The sequence below is a fragment of the Tachysurus fulvidraco genome, chromosome 19 (genome assembly GCF_022655615.1).
Source record: "Tachysurus fulvidraco isolate hzauxx_2018 chromosome 19, HZAU_PFXX_2.0, whole genome shotgun sequence".
Classification (NCBI taxonomy): domain Eukaryota; kingdom Metazoa; phylum Chordata; class Actinopteri; order Siluriformes; family Bagridae; genus Tachysurus; species Tachysurus fulvidraco.
This window is the reverse complement of record NC_062536.1, coordinates 7,091,895-7,108,725: the sequence shown is the minus strand read 5'-3', so window position 1 is coordinate 7,108,725 and position 16,831 is coordinate 7,091,895. Positions and strand designations below refer to the sequence as shown.

At 36.5% G+C, this 16,831-nt stretch overlaps 1 protein-coding gene across 1 annotated transcript in view; it reads left to right on the top strand.

Annotated features, from left to right (window-relative positions):
• Positions 1 to 16,831, top strand: part of LOC113647232 (thyrotropin-releasing hormone-degrading ectoenzyme) — a 152,069-nt gene that overhangs the window by 10,964 nt on the left and 124,274 nt on the right. The window contains exon 4 of the mRNA XM_027153864.2: positions 15,219 to 15,345. Coding sequence (XP_027009665.1) covers positions 15,219 to 15,345 — 127 coding nt within the window. The remainder of the gene's footprint in view (positions 1 to 15,218; positions 15,346 to 16,831) is intronic.

The window sequence follows — 16,831 nt, the reverse complement described above, 5'->3', positions numbered from 1 at the left end:
AATGAGAATCTAAGAACAAGATTGTTAGCTAACTGGTAAGGATGAGCCTGATAAGTTTTACAAGAAGTCAGGTGTGATGAATGGATGAGAAACTTGTCAACATTGTGATTATGTTTTAAAGCAAAAAAGGGGGCACAAATTAGTCCCAAATGAACCTACCAGAAATTTTCTTACCATTGACGGTGCAGTTTTCAAGATCGGCTGTCAGATTTCTGACTGCAACATCTGTTTATCATTAGTGCGACATTCATACAAAAGAAGGGTAATGTGACAGCAATAACTGCATTAAGCAACAGTTACACTATATTTTTGCATTGTACATTTGGTCATTAGGGTGGATCTAAATCACACGATTAAGGGTCCTGGTGTGACATGCTTCTGGAGAGAAAGTAGCATAGGCAGGTTGCTTGTTTGATATAAAACCATAATAATCTAGTTGCAAGCCGCAAACTGAGTCTAAGCAATTATTGCTAATAGGGTCTGCCGTGGGTAGATCCTGCCAAGTTACATACAACCATAAAGAATCCAGAATACTGTGACAGCACCTCATGTACATCTTTTAAAAGCTGATTGGCTAACTGTGGCCATGCTTTCATGCAAAAATAGAATTAAATACAATTTACTGTATACTGTATGTACCCCCTACTTTCGGCATGTTTCTCTATGTTTGGTTTGTACTCCTATTGCCTATAGCAGACTTTTTTTTGGACATGTAGGTTTTGTATAAGGTACTGTAGGTGTGCTGATTTAGTCTAGATGTGCATGTTATACATCAGCTACTAAGGCCAAGTGTTTATCCAGTAAACCCTTGGATTATTTAGACATAGCCATTTTAAGGTTCATTAGGGCTACGACCGAGGAAAAAACTTTGCACATACATACTTAATTCATTCATGCTACTACATTTAATTGAACATGTAAAGAATTGGACTTGTTTACTCCAACTGTACAGATTATGCCTGAATTAAATGCGTTAAAACATTTTTAATTAGTCTTACACTCGCAGTCTGTAAGGTTCCTCATAGACAGATCTCTAGGGACATTACGTGTTTAGCGAATATGCTCGCATCTGGTACAGTACTAAAGAAAAGAAGAGTACTTTAATTAGAGTGGAGTCTGATTGATAATAACTAGCATGGTTATTTGTTCAGCAACCCTCAATTATTTAACCCCTCTGGCTGTAATCAACAAGCACAAATGTTTAAGAAGGAGATACAATGATGTGAAAACTAACATCTGTTATTTATTTATAGGGTGTGCTTTTTTGGTTTGTGCACTTCAAGCAACTTGAAATGTTTCCTAACAGTTCTCTCTGGAAGTGTAACTCTCATTCTCGTTTTGCAAGGCAACTAACCTAGCTGCTACTGTCACCTTGGAGTTGATGCTATCTCCCTCATTTCACACACCATGAGCAAGTACTCCCTATAAGGACAGCATAAAGTTTCATGCTGTGTGTGCAGAATATGTAGTACATTTCATATTGTTAGATTTTGCTTGTTTGTTTCTTACTAAAAGAGGATAGTCATGGTGTGGTATGTGTGGGTGACACGATCCTTAATAAAATGGATCGTAAATTCATATTAAAGAATTTGGGAAATTTTGCATTCAACATTCCTTCGATTTTGCACTGGTCTGTAGTGCTCAATATTTGCAGGAATATTTCAGTCTGTGTTTTGTAAAGGGTAACACCAAGTTTACATATAATACTTTGTTTTGACTTTTAAATGTTCATAAAGTAATTACTAACAGGTAAATCGCTATTAGCACTAGACACTCATTCTGGCACCACTGTACGGTTATGATCTCACCTAGTCCAAAGTCTGCCCTCTAGCACCTTCCAGAGAACATAATCAGTGTCCTTGGCCAGCATCCTACTCTGATTAGTGTAATTACTCTCACCATCATCTGGGTCATTTCTTTCAGCAATGACCGTTTCAATTTAGTTTTACATTTACTTCAATATTGTAGTTTGTAGCAGTTAGCCATGCACTAGCACTCTTCATCAATCACATTAGATGGGCAGGTTTATCTGGGCAGCCCATCTGTCAAACTGGTGAAGCTGTGTGAGTAGTATAAGAACACATGAATCATCCTGGTGTCAAGATACTGTATACACATGATCATACTTAGTGTGTGGTTTTAGAGACCAATCTTTTTTGACGAAAAAGCTCTAATCGATTTGCAAAACAAGGCATACCCAGATATTTACACAAGTATTATTTTATCAAGTTATTTTTAAACCACAAGATGATTACTTTACAAAGTACCCCTACCTTTAAATGAAACTACTGGCATTCTTCAAAGACCTGGCCACCTAGCCAAAATTAGAGAAGAATGGAAAACGGCATTAGTCAGAGTAGTGATCAAGAAGCACAAGTTAAATCTGGGTGGTCTAGAAGGTCCTTTCTAGAAAAAATGGGAAATCTACCAGAAGAACAAAAACTGCAGCCATCCACCAATCAGATGTTTTTTTACTAACCCTTGATAAAAGGCATGCATTAGAAACAAGTTTGGGATCTATAACCTGTACCTTATCACCTCATCACCTTGCTATTACCATTCCTACAATGATGCTTGGTAGCAGCATAATCCTGTGACTGTGTTTTTCAGCAGCAGGGATAGAAGCGACTGGGAAACTCGCCAAAATATTGTGTCATCCTTGTGAAAAACCTACTCTAGAGCACATAGGATCTCAAACTAGGGCAAAGGGTAAACTTCCAACACATCAGTGACTTCATGTCCCAAAACGATACCCGGGACATGCAGAACCTGAACATGAATCCAAATAGAAATCTTCAGTGAGACATGAAATAGAACAAAATCAACAATCCCTATCCAACCTGACAGGTCTTAAGAGGTTTTGAATGGTTCTTAGGTTGTAGCATCACACCCTGAATGGAGCTGAGTATGCATAAGTACTGTAAATGCATGATCTGTGAAATTGCTTGCTTCGAATTCTTGTCCTTTTGAAAGGTAAAACAAAGAGAACTGCCTTTCTATGTTTGCTGTGTGTCACCATGACATTTATATGGCTTATTTCCAACAATGTTTTCTCTCAAAATTTTCTTCATAAGGCCTTGCTTTGTGTCCAAGCTTCATGATGATCACTATGTTGACATCTGAGGATCATTGCCATACAGTATGTTGGCCTTTCACAAATTGTTGCCACAAAGACAGATTTACAAAATTGTCTAGAATGGATTTGTATGCCGTGGCATTAATAGTTCCCCTAACAAAACCAAACCTGTACTAGAATTATAGAGTATCTGTGTACAAAGTGATACTCATGCTTTGCCAAGATAGAAGTGTCGAAGATCCCAATTGGCTTAAACAGAGCCTGGACTTCAATCCCAATTTGGGATGTGGACTATGTGCCAGGCTTTCTCATTTGACATTTTACAAATGCTTTTTTGTGTATGAATGGGTACAAATTCCCCACAGGCACATTCCAACATTTAGTCATGTCAAGAAGTCAAGTCACAAATCTTTTATTGTCATTTAAACAAACACAAATTTCATACAAACCACTACACAACAATACACGAAAACAGTGCTGATCAGTGTGAATTCTCCATATTGTACTGTACATTGTGCAACAATATAGAAATCCGAACAAGAGGGTTCTATTTAAACATATCTACACTTAATGTAATAGCAGCAGTTTGATGAGAATTTAAATGAGTTGTGGAATACACAGCAATTGACTTTAGACAGTATGTGCAAAGATAGCAAAAATGGTGTGCAAAACAGGGGCGGTTCTAGGATTTCATCTTTAGGCTGTTTTAGCCCTCAGTGAATATTTAAAACAAGAAGAGTTTTATATTATATATTATATGACTACATAATAAGCCAGAAGTTACGGTATTATTTAAAATGGCAACCGGTGACACCAAAGTTTTATACATGTTGTAATGATGCCAGTCTTAAATCAGATCAGTTCATGTATGTGTGCATTCTCTACGAACAGTGTGTCCAATGAATGCAGTCATTAATAGAAAAATATTCACAAGACAAAGACCAAATCAATAAATGTTATTTTTATTTAGTATTGTATGGATTGTTTGCATTAATATTTTGTGTGTGCTACAACTCTGGTAATAAGAACAGTGAAATGTCACTGCTTTTGGTTGCCGTCTTTGCAGTTTTCCGCCGATTAACGTTATAGATAAACGCCTCCAGCTCTGACTGCGCGTGCACGCTGCGCGTACCTGTGCTTCTCCATTCAAATAAAGAAGATGATGCACTTTTGAAAGACTACAACGCACGCTCAAACTGATAAATAATTTTCTTTCCCATCGACGACATGTCCTGCATTTTAACGTAATTTTTATTGTTTATTTATGAAAGTAAATCTGAGATCACAGACAGGGGGGCTGGAATCACCATAAAGAAGGCCTAGAACCGCCCCTGGTGCAAAACAGCATGTAAGCAGTTTAATATGGGTGGTGCTAATAATTTGGGCTGTGCATTGGCTGAGAAATGCAATGTCTAGTTGAAAGCTATGCCATAATAATAAAGGTTGTTAAAACAGAAGGACTACATCTGGAATGTGATGTTCCATAAACACAAAATGGTGTAATTGGTCAGGTGTCCAGATACTTTTCTAGCACATGCTATATAGTACAGTAGTCACCTTGATGCACACAAGGGAAATTTCCTGGCATTGGAAGATCTTGAAGATATCTTTAATGTCTTTTAACATGTGACCAGGAAGGTGTAAGGCCTGTGTATTGTAAGGACAAGTAGCATTTCACAAGTTAACTCTTGGCATTCATTGTACTCAGTAATGCCCTATATGCATTTCCACATACATGACATACAAGACATGTAGAAAATGTCTGTGGGTACTTTGTGTATCATTGTATTTTGTTTCTCTGATTGTCTGGTACAAACTCGCCCTTGCTCTGTGGAAGGCTGATTTGTCATCTGACCCAAAGGCAGTGTCTTGGGTTTTCAGCAGGTATTTACTTCTGGAGGGACCTATGGATTCTGCTTTGTGTGTGGTCTTGAAGAACGCAATATTTTTACATTTATGGCATTTGGCAGACGCTCTTTTCCAGAGCGACTTACATTTATCTAATTTATACAGCTGAGCAATTGAGGGTTAATGGCCTTGCTCAGGGGCCCAGAAGTGGCAGCTTGGTGGCCCTGAGATTCAAACTCACAACCTTCCAATCAGTAGTTCAACACCTTAACCCCTGAGTTACCACATCTCCAATACGCAATATGGTCCAGTCTGGGTACTCAGTCCTGAAGTGATGTCACACCCGCTCTCAGAGCAGATTCCTTGCTTGTTCAACACCCATCTTTTGCTATTAAACATTAAGCCATTCAGCAATTGTTATTCCCCATTTTTTGTTATGTTTTGTTATGCTTTTGCCATTAAGCAATTGTTATTCTCCATTTTTTGATTGCCTGGGTTTTAGTTCAGTAAACTGACTCCTGCTCTTGCATCCACTGACTATGTAAAGATTGTGGCAAAAAGTGAATGCCTCAGGATACAGTGAGCTTGTCAAGCTGTCAACATTCAAGGGAGTGTTGTTGGAGAGCAACAACAGTAAATTACTGATATCCATGCCACATTAGGGGAACTCAACTCTAACAACTAGCATTTACTCCTGCACTTTCTCCCATTATGGTGTCTCAGCTGCCCTCCTATTGCTCAGACCTTCAAAATATTTCAGATTTACAGTGCAATGATTGTTATATACATTAAGTCCTTTTTGTGATGTCAGACAATAAATTGCTTTAGTTCAGAATACCGGCATATGGTCTGACAAGGACAGATCACAATTCGGTCTCTTTGCTGGACCTTTTCTTAACATTTTCAATCACCATTTGAGGGAAAAGAGACCAGAGATTGGTTGATAATATCAAAAGAATGGCAACATGCTACAGCAGAGTATACCTTCTAGTCTCACACTATAGCTCCAGGCAATAGATGAAATGAACCAGTCCTCAGAAAAATATTGACACAGAATTTACCTTCAGGCACCTTAATGAGCTTGACATTTGTCTCAACAGAATATTACTATAGAGATGCTTAATCCAGCTCTAGTCCCTGGCTCCAGTGAGAGAGGAGACTCGAGTTCATGAACCGGTGCAAATTAGAAATACCAGGTTAACCACATCAGAATGTGTGAGAAAAAAACAGAGAGCTTAGCTATGCTTCAGCTGAAGGAAAATGTCTCATCACATCACCCAGTGCAAAACATGTTTTCTCTTTGTTGTCTTACAGCTTTAAGACATCACATATAAGTTTCAGTATTAATCGACAGTAAAGAAGCTTGGGATTCTATAGGCCATGGAACCATTTATCATCTCTCAGAATATTGAAGCACTGAATCAGGTATTGGACGGGAAACAAGTAGGAGAAACAATCACCACAGACTGCAGCACACTATTGGGCCTTGACACCAGCAACCTATGAAAAGTAAAGTAAGAAAATGTGCACAGTAGTCAAATAATTCCCCAATTAGCCCACTGTACTAAGATGACCCTGACTTTAAACACACATTTTGAAAGTTATTAGTCAATATAGGTATACTGTAGGTTCTCTCAGTGCTTTGACTCATGCATGCCTCACCATGTGATTGTACATTAAATATGCCCATACACTGTGTAACTGTACCTTTTTATCATATACAGCATATACTACAAGCCATTAAAGAGTCCTTGGATGACCTTGATCTTCATTCATGCATTGAAAAGGGTTTACTCTTCTCTTTATTTGCTTTGCTGCCTTAGCTTTTATACAGATAAGCAACATGACAAAACTTCATTCAAGAGCCAGGATGATGAGCCCTCGCTCCTTTAACGTGATCAGACAGTTGTAATAGACAGGAAGACAGACAGCTGAATGGAGTGAAACTATAATTGAAGTATAATACAACAAATCAAAATGACAGTAATGTTATCAACAGTAACATATCTATAAACAGGCTACTACAATTAAAATAGAGGAATCATTGGTACAGAGCACTTGAGTGTATCAGCCATCAATAATATAAACATCTTCCTTCAATTTATTTAGAAATATTATTTAATAATCTATGGAAAACAGATCAATAACTCACAAAATTTTCAGCCATTGCTTTCTGAGTGTTTTTTTTTTTTTTTTTTTAAAGGATTAGTTTAGATTCAATCATAGGATGTCCACATGTCTTTACAGCATCATGAACACTAATGTTCAAAATAAAACATACTTATGTGTCTATTCATGCATGACTATAAATAAAGCTGAACATTTAATAAACCTTTTAAAAAAAAATATAATAATTTCTGTAATGTGAACAACTTAAACATACAACATAGCTTAAAAAAGTGACCCAGAAGGAAGACATGGCATCTAACTCATTACTTAGTGTAATGGACTTTATCGGTATCTTTTGTCCCTTATTCCTTCAGTGTTTGAGCAGCTAAAATGTTAGGAAAGGATATAATGCAGTCAATAACAGAAAGGAGGAGGAACATTTGGACCTGCTATATGACTTGTTATATCCCCCCTAGATATTCTAAGCCATCACTACTGACATACACAGAGACATGATCTTATTGGCTCATGGGAGCAGAACAACCTTTTGTTGTCTGCACTGACCACAGAAACTTAAATTGGGGCATAGTCCCCATATTGTCACAACCAGAGGAGGAAGGAGACAGATCCGTATGCAGGATAGCTTCAAATGAAAGGGGTTTAATAAATAATGGAGACAAAGGCATAAAAGACGATAACTAAACAATACAAATGACGACACTTAACAATGACTAGACATGACGGAGGGTAACATAACTAATGATTCTGCGCTGCCATCGGCAACGCGGCTCACTTAAATATAAACAGACAATGATGACACAATAAGGATCAGGTGTGGAGACAGGGAGGGGCAGACAAAGGCGGGGCAGACACGTGACGAGGAAGGTAAACAAAGGCACGTGGCCAACAGTTCGGGCTGAGTCCTGACACATAAAGCCAATGCCCTTTCATCTAACTATTGCCATACAAAAGACTGTTAATATGATTTTCAAAATCTTGTTACATTACAAACACTACTTGTAAAAAAGGAATCTCCCAGCAGTTTTAGACAAAATAAATATGCCTTCGATTGGCCCATACCTAGAGGTCAACATTAAATATTGGTGAGATTCCATGATGAATGACTTTCAAGGATTTGTGAAGTGATGCTTAATATAATCACCAAGCTATGACCGTAATCCTAGTTGTGGTAGACAGTTTTTCAGCTGATGAGCCTTCCTTCCACTGTCTAGATAAATATATGGGTAAGCAGACGAAATTGCCCCTAGGTGTAACTGTGTGTATGTATTCATGGTGGCCTGTGATGGACTGGATAGATCCCATTTAAGGTGAATACTTTTCTATCTTGAAGTGTGTGATCAGATGACACTCTGATGGATTTGATCTAAAAGAGATTATAAGGTTTTGCACAACTTGGGCGGTCCATAGCAGCTCAAACTGTGCATACTGTCATTAAAGCACGAAGGGGAGATACCAAATACTAAGCAACTGAAATTCATGTCAAGATTCTTAGGTTGATTTTCAATAATATAACTTGTAATAGAATTTTTTCTATTAAAAGTAACATTTTTGCTGTCAGTTTGAACACACACAAATACACACAGTTGCTCTTCAACCCATTCCTGAGTTAGTCAACGCACAGCTGCAAGTAGGATTCATTTTCAGATTAGAAGCGAATTGTCTGTAGCGTGCTAATGGAAAAGCCAAGGAAAAGGGATTTATTTCCCCCTTGAGTGCTGCATGTCTGCCATATGCTGAGTGCTATTATCCGTCCTCTGGGTATGCAGGTTACCTCAAGACCGCACAGCCAAAAAGGAGCCTAACATAAACAACAGGAAAACACACATTGGGTTGTAAAATGAGAAAATGCAATTTCCACTGACAGTTACCTTATTTTAACTTTGGACTATCTGTGAGATCAATATATATATATATATATATATATATATATATATATATATATATATATATATATGTGTGTGTGTGTGTGTGTGTGTGTGTGTGTGTGTGTGTATCATCAGATGCACACTTTGCTCCATTTATTTTATTTCATTTTATGGTTTTTATCAATTTAAAAAGATTGTAACTCAGCTTCACTTATTGTCCCTGAATCACAAATAGTTAGAAACTGTTTAATGCTTTCCTTGTAAAACCCATTAGTGTTTTGTGGAAGTAGCTATGTCACCAATTGTCCTTACATGACTGTACAAGTGTTTCCAGAAGCAGGTGCGGGCGGTATTGTTACAAACTGTAATAGGTGCTCATTTGTGAGGAACTTTGATGAATAAGGGCTAGTGTAATTCCAGGACAGTGTTGGATTATACCACTTTCTAATTTACTAATTCCTATACCAAGATGAAAAGGGCAACTCAGAACATTTTAAAAGGCATTTCTGAGTCGCTGGCAGCACCTGCATAACCGTAAAGAGATTAACTCATATTTCTGCTCCTCTCTTATCCTCTCTTTACTAATTTCTGCAGCTCATGCAAATCATTTTTCATGTTTTCCTAGTTTCTTATAATTTACTCATGCAAAAGCGTGACTGATACAGCTCCACATTATCTCGAAACCCCCACCACTGGCTCTTTTCATGCTTGAAACTTCCAGTTTCTGGATCAGTGTGTCATGCATATTAAAGAGGCTCTTTTGGAATGGACTTAAGAGTGTCACTTATTTCTGTGATGTACAATACAAGGACAAATACATCATCGTTTCTTATTCTTGTGTTCGGCTTCGGCTTGATTAGGATATTCTGATTAGCCGATTAATATTCCATGGACAAACATAACATTTACAAATTAATTAGACTTGTTAAAATCCAATCCAATATATTTGAGAGTCTCTCTAGCAGTTTTAGAAGCCTGAGATGACTTCTGTTATGTCTCTAATTTTGTCTGCTGTATGTGTATGGCTGCGGCTGGCCTTTCTCATTCAGACTGGACTCAGCAGCTTGCATCCTGTCACGATTATATCGAACACTCTGCTCTCTCTGGACTCTGCTACATATGGTTTCCTGCCACCAGTTTGGCCTCCAGGCTCCTTCACAATCATTAATTCTGCAACACAAATACCAGTGTTACTGTGGGATGTCAGACTGTTAAGCTTTATTTTCAGGCTCAGTAGAAGAAACATCAGTACAGGATTAAAATGACAGGATCAGCCTGAATTCGCTGAGAATTCATATAAATCATCCTGTAAGTCAAAGGTCATTTATTAAAAATGTTATGTGTCATCAAGTATCAGATCCACATCTCTACGAATTCTAATGTAATAATAAGTCAGGTGTGTGTATGGTAAAGAAAAAAACATGTAGAATGAATAAGCCTCATTCTGAGTGTTCATTTGTAAATCGCTTTGGATGAATGCATGTGCTTGGTGAATTCATTTGCAATCATTGCAAATGAATAAATATGATGTAAATGTAATGTGTTCAAGCTTTCGTTTCATAGACACTACTCATGTATGTAACCGTGGGTGTATGAACAGATAAAAAGCAGCGCAGTCAGAATCACCTGGTTACCATCTTGTTCACACTCCTTTTGTACACAGCATCTGTCCTTGGACCTCCTCAATAATACCGCTATATTTCTATAACAGTTACATATTTAAATAACATTCGGTTATCCACTTTTTTGAGTAATAATGAAAATAACTTGGAGCGAAACCTTTGAGGTGTTAATTAATAGTTATACCAGCTGTACTGGTTACTTGCTAAATAGTCAATTATATCACCAAGGGATCTAATATACCCTCATAAACATTTATTAATTGGCAATTTTTGTTTATAAAACAGACCATTTTTTTTTCTAAAATCTGGCTGATTGGCTAAAACATAAATGAAGCCATTGTTATCACAGCTGTGACCTCAATATAATTAAATATGTGCCAGGATTTTAAGCTATTGTTCTGTAACTTAGAAGAAGAATATAATACCCATATCTTTGTTATGTTGCTTAGCAACCAAAGCATATTGATTTATCGACTAAATTGTGTGACGGAACACTAAAGAAAATGTTATCTTTCCAAGCTTACCCAGGCTATTTGCTTGCACAAGCTAGTAATCAGACAGCTCTGTTTTATGAAGCCAACTGCGTACTAATGAAGGATAAGAAGAAGAAGAAGGGGAACGATGCCATGTATCACAGTGTTATTTATTGCAATACTGGTTCATATGTTGGCAAACGACTTTGTGAAACATCTTGGCATGAACTCACACATGAGTAAGAAGAATCTCGCCTCCCCTGGTAGTTAGGAAGGAAGGTACAGCACATAAGGTTTAAAGAAACTCCTTCCATATTCTATCCAAGACCTTGATTCTGTAAGACAGTGTTTTTTCATTACTGATCCTGGATTTAATAATGCTACGTTCATTATTTGGCTGCACATCATTTTTCTTCGCAAGTGTTTGTTTTCCTCTTTGTAACACAGCTGAATAAACTCACTAGCTGATTAACATGCCATTCAAGAAGTAAAATGAATTAATAGGTTTAACAAAGTAAAATGTGCATCACAAGATTATGATTCCAGGAAAACATTTAGGAAACTCTTGTCTGGGGACTAGCTTAACTCAGGTGTCAGTTTAGTTGAATGGTTTGGCTGTGATGTGCAGATTTATTTCTCTTTCTACTCTTTGTTTATTTCCACAGTTCTTTCCACTAGCTCTTAAGTGTAAAGGGTCCACATCTCCTTTCCGGAGAGCTGATAGGATCAGAAACAAAGCATTTCACTAATGGGAAGTGAGGCACATTGCCATTGCAACCCGATACACTTATTTTGTGCCTCACCGTATACACACAGATACAGTGTACAGTGGACAAATAAACAAAGTGGACACATGAAAGTATAGAAATAAATTTCAAGAATAAACACACTAAAATGTGTTGAGTTTAGAATTCAACAGCTTCATCATGTAGAAACAAGTGAAGTGCTGGAACAGTGTGATCTCAATGATTTTCTATCATGGCACAGTGGCAGGCAGACTGGTTTGTGATTTTCAGAAACTCAAATCTCCTGGTGTTGTCATATCATTTGGTCTTTTACCAATTTTGCTAACCTTTTGTAATCTGGCCGAGAGCCCATTGTAAACTGATGTGGGGTTCTGTTGTTATTGCCAAATATCTTCAAGGTTTAACATGCTGTACATTCTGAAATGCTCACCATGGTTGTGAAGTGTGGCTATCTTAGTTATCAAAGCCTTACTGTCAGCTTGGAGAGTCCGTCTGGCCTTTCTTCTCTGACTTCTCTCAGAACCACTACTCACTTGACCTCTTTTGTGTGTTTTTTGTCATTCTGGGGAAACATATTGTCAGCATTAACTATTGACTATTGTATTTGCATGATTTTATGCACATAGCTGATTCCACATGATTGGCTAATTAGATAATGCATAACTGAGCAGATATTCCTATTAAAGTGGCTGGCAGGTGTACATGTATATATAAAATGTACCATTATATAAAAATAAACATATGGTTAAAAAAAACATGTCTGATTCCACACCCAGGACCTGTGCTGGTTTATGGGCTCAAAATTAATTTCACATTGAAGAATTCCTTGGATCAGCCATTGATCAACTGTATAGCTTCGTGTTTATATATATATATATATATATATATATATATATATATATATATATATATATATATATATATATATATTTTTTTATTTTATTTCCCTGTGGTACAAACCCTGCATATCAGAGAGCTGTAAAGAGACATGTTTTTTAAATGAATGGCATGTCATCATGCAGAAAAACCTGCAAAGAACTCCTGTAAAGGTGAGTCAAATGCTTAGGTCCAATTTCTATGAAAGTGTGAAATTATTTTTTTTTATGGTTCACTAACCATAATAACACTTTCCCCAGCATCATGAAAGGAGAAACAAGAAGTAAGGTGCAAAAGTGTCCAGAATAATAATAATGATAATAATAATAATAATAATAATAATAATAATAATAATAATAATAATAACAATAATAATAATAATAATAATAATAATAATAATAATAATAATAATAATAATAATAATAATAAGTATGCAAGAGAATAAGAATGTGCTTTGCAAGCACATTAACTATGTTACTTGACATCAAGCTCAGTTCTTTTCCACATTTTATGCAGACTGCTTAGGGTTTAGTTGACGAACGGGATTTGGTTTTCTGGATCATTTCTGGGCTTGAAAACAGTATTCACACTATACTAATCATTTAATCTAAATTCTGGTTCTAAGGTCCAGTTCAATCAAATAAGAGAATTGTCATTAAATAAGAGACTTTCCAGATCTCTGTTTGTATTTGCTAATAAAACCTTTATTCCATACAGGTTTGGAGCCATTAGTTAGATGTTTGGGGTCATGCTATACACATATGCTTATAGTATCTACATTTGTTCTAACAGCCCAAATATTTAAAGCTCTGTGGAACTTTCTTTGTTTTGTTTCATTCCATTATATGTCAGTGCAGGTTGTGTGACTCAGGACCCTTAAGAATTCTCTCTTCCTGTGTGTGGGCTGTGTGTGGGTTGTATTCTGTCTTAGCAACTTTAACACACTTCATTCTATTTCACTTGTCCATGAACTATAAAATGCTAAAAGTTTTGTTTAGTGTCATTAGCATCCAGACTATAGATAGCTCTCTGGAACATATACCATCTCTTCAGACCAACTGACCCCAAACGAACAAACAAACAAATCCTTATAATCTAATATGTCTAGATTAAGCAACATTTATATCTTCATTTAAACAGACATTATGTATAATTTCCCGCATTATATCCATGCAAAAAAAACAATCCTTCTTATATTTTTATTATTCAGAAATCTTGAAATAATTCTCTTGAAGGAATGAATCACTACAGTATCAACATGTGAAGTGAACGCATATAAGTCAGAGATTGCTGTGGAACAATATCCTTTTCTTTGCTGGTGTGACGAGTGGTGTATGAGTGTGTTATTCCAGGCACATGAAGCCATTTCTTTTACCTGGGTGAAAGGCTGTGCAAAAAAAAGACACATCAACTTCGTTCAGTCGAATAGAGCGATCGTTTTTTTTTTTTATTACAGCAGGAGAGCATTTCAAGCAAACTGTCACATTTTCATATTCCTTCACTGTCTAACACTCTCTATTTTACCTTTAATTTCTTCGCTCAAATTCTATTGCGGTCTTTTATTGGAGGAAAATTACTGCAAGCTTTAAAAACACCACACACTGTTAAACTAAATTCTTTGTCTGATAAAGAAAAGAAAAAAAAGAAAAAATGAAAGGGATTTTTGGTTGGAAGATATATTAAGGGGTACAGGTCATATTTCCTTTGCTTTCTATGGGAAAATATTAGCTGGACATCAGTGTCAGTGGATTCAATTCTCACATCACAGATCGAACAATATTATGCTCTAGTTCATTCAATTACTACAGAGACAAGATAAATGCACTACCTTAAATACTGTTTTAAAACTCTTCTGAGGTCTTCAAGCAGTACTCTGTACTGAGGGCCATTAGTCACTTGTTTTTGTTGGAAAAACTACAGAAGCATAAGGACTAGACATTAGATTATAGCCTTGATTACTAGACAGACTAGACGTACTAGACAGACAAGACTTACTTAACAGATCGAACATATTTGACTGCAATATTATAATCATTATCACACCAGTACTATGTTTCAGATGCAAGATAGGTAGCTTTTCCAAATGATTCAAATGTTGTACATCTGTATTTATCTTTGTTTTTCTGTCAGAAGACCGGTTTGAAATCTTCACGACAGATTTACTTTTACTTTATAGTTAGTATACGTATCTGTGTTATAATCCTGAATAATACAGTCTAAAGATGATCCTAAAAAGCTCCAGCACTCTTAAAAGATTTTTAGCAAGTAAAGCGATCTTAAACAAAGGAATTTCATATCTATATTATTAATAAACCTCTATGAAATTGTCTTATCATTTTATTTCTTTCTAGACATAAACATATAAAATGAGAACTATAAAGCTGGTAGAATACAAATATTTCAAGCTAGAAATGAATAAAAAATATCTAGAAGTAGGCTTGAAAATTTCTCTTGTTTATATCTGTGCATGAAACCGTGAAAAAGTGTGACCATAGCTTTAGTCATCTTAACTTACTTTTAGTAGAAGCAGTAATTTAACTACTTGACACATTAGAATCTTTTTTATTGTGTTTTTGTAACAGATCCGGCTGTACGCGCGACCCGATGCCATTCAGAGCGGATCAGGAGATTACGCCCTGCAGATCACCAAACGGCTTCTCAACTTCTACCAGGATTATTTCAAAGTTAAATACTCCCTGCCCAAACTAGGTAAGCTTGACTGTGTCTACTTGTGTTTTTGCAGGCAGTATTTTGTACATGTTGCTGTGTGATTTACAGTAAGTGTGTGTTTGTGCGCTTTCCATCTGGACGTCAAGCAAGCGATTCATACCTGTGTGTAATTGTGTGTGAGTAGCCAGCATCGTGTTTCTGAACATTTGAAGTGCTCATTTAAATTCAGCCATCGGTTTCTAGCCTACATTCTCTCCAAACCTCTTTCTGCAATGCCCTGTCACCTCACCCCTAACCTGTTGACTTTTTGTTTAACCTTCCAGAACTATAACCAGACATTTTTAATGTCAGTCTGTATCTCTTTTTCCCAGAAGCCAAAAAAAATAAAAAATTCTTTGTCATGTCACACTCCAAAGTATGAAATCATATGAAAGCGTGAAAATTTTCATATAAAAGGACTTTAAGGATTTGTGTTTTTAGTATTTCTGTTTTCACCTAGCTTACTAGGGACAATATATTTGTAATAAGGTTTTTTTTTTCACACATATCCTTATATGTTCAAAGTAAATGATGATCTCAACCCCATTTCTGCTCTTTGAGACACTCCAAGTGAGCATTTAAAATGTGAAGGTGCTACAGTAACTTCAACCACTAAATTATGTACACGGTTATCACAACAGAGATAAAAACATCAGACCCTAAAAGCCATCGGTGTCCTGAATAATTTTATATCAGCCATAAATGAATTTGTTTATGCTAATTAAAAATGTCAGATAAGTTATTTTTCATACTGCCAGCGAATTGAACCACCAGTGTATCAGTAAAACCGTCAAACACATCATTCACGAATCTCCCAGAGACTCTGGTGGTTTGGACATGCTGGATTGGTTTGGAGTATGTCCTACTAGAGCTGACAAAGATAGCAGGACAAGACAGATCTACACACAAAACAGCAGCTTTATTTTCACAAAGAAATGCTTCACAGTAATAATATTACGCTGATGGCATTTATGTTGCTTGAAGAACAGAGAAGCAGAGACACTCTCACTGTAATAACATGTTGCTGTAGGGATCGCTTTAGAAATGGGCTACAGATATTTTACAACTGAGACACAATTGTACAAACTTACAAATCTGTAATCAATGATTCCATAATGACTTCTAGTGTCATTGCTTCATGTCTGACAGCACATGGTTTACAGGACGCTCCTTAGCACCTTTGCCTTTAGTCCATGTCTCTAACAAGGTTGTTTCTTTAAGGGTATGCTATTGATTTATTGTCTACAGGATAAAGCCTATTTATTAATCAGTGAGGGAGCTTTTTCCCTTTGAGTTGTCAGCTGGCCAACAGTTTCACAAAAGTCAAGTATGACAGCGAAACATATAAAGAGAAACGTTTTGCCACTTTTTCAGTTGGATATGCACTACCAACTACATTTAAGTATGAAAGTCTAGATTTGGCATTACCACCCGCCACTGTGAACCACCAAAAAGCATTAACATATCATTTCAATTCATTAACCTC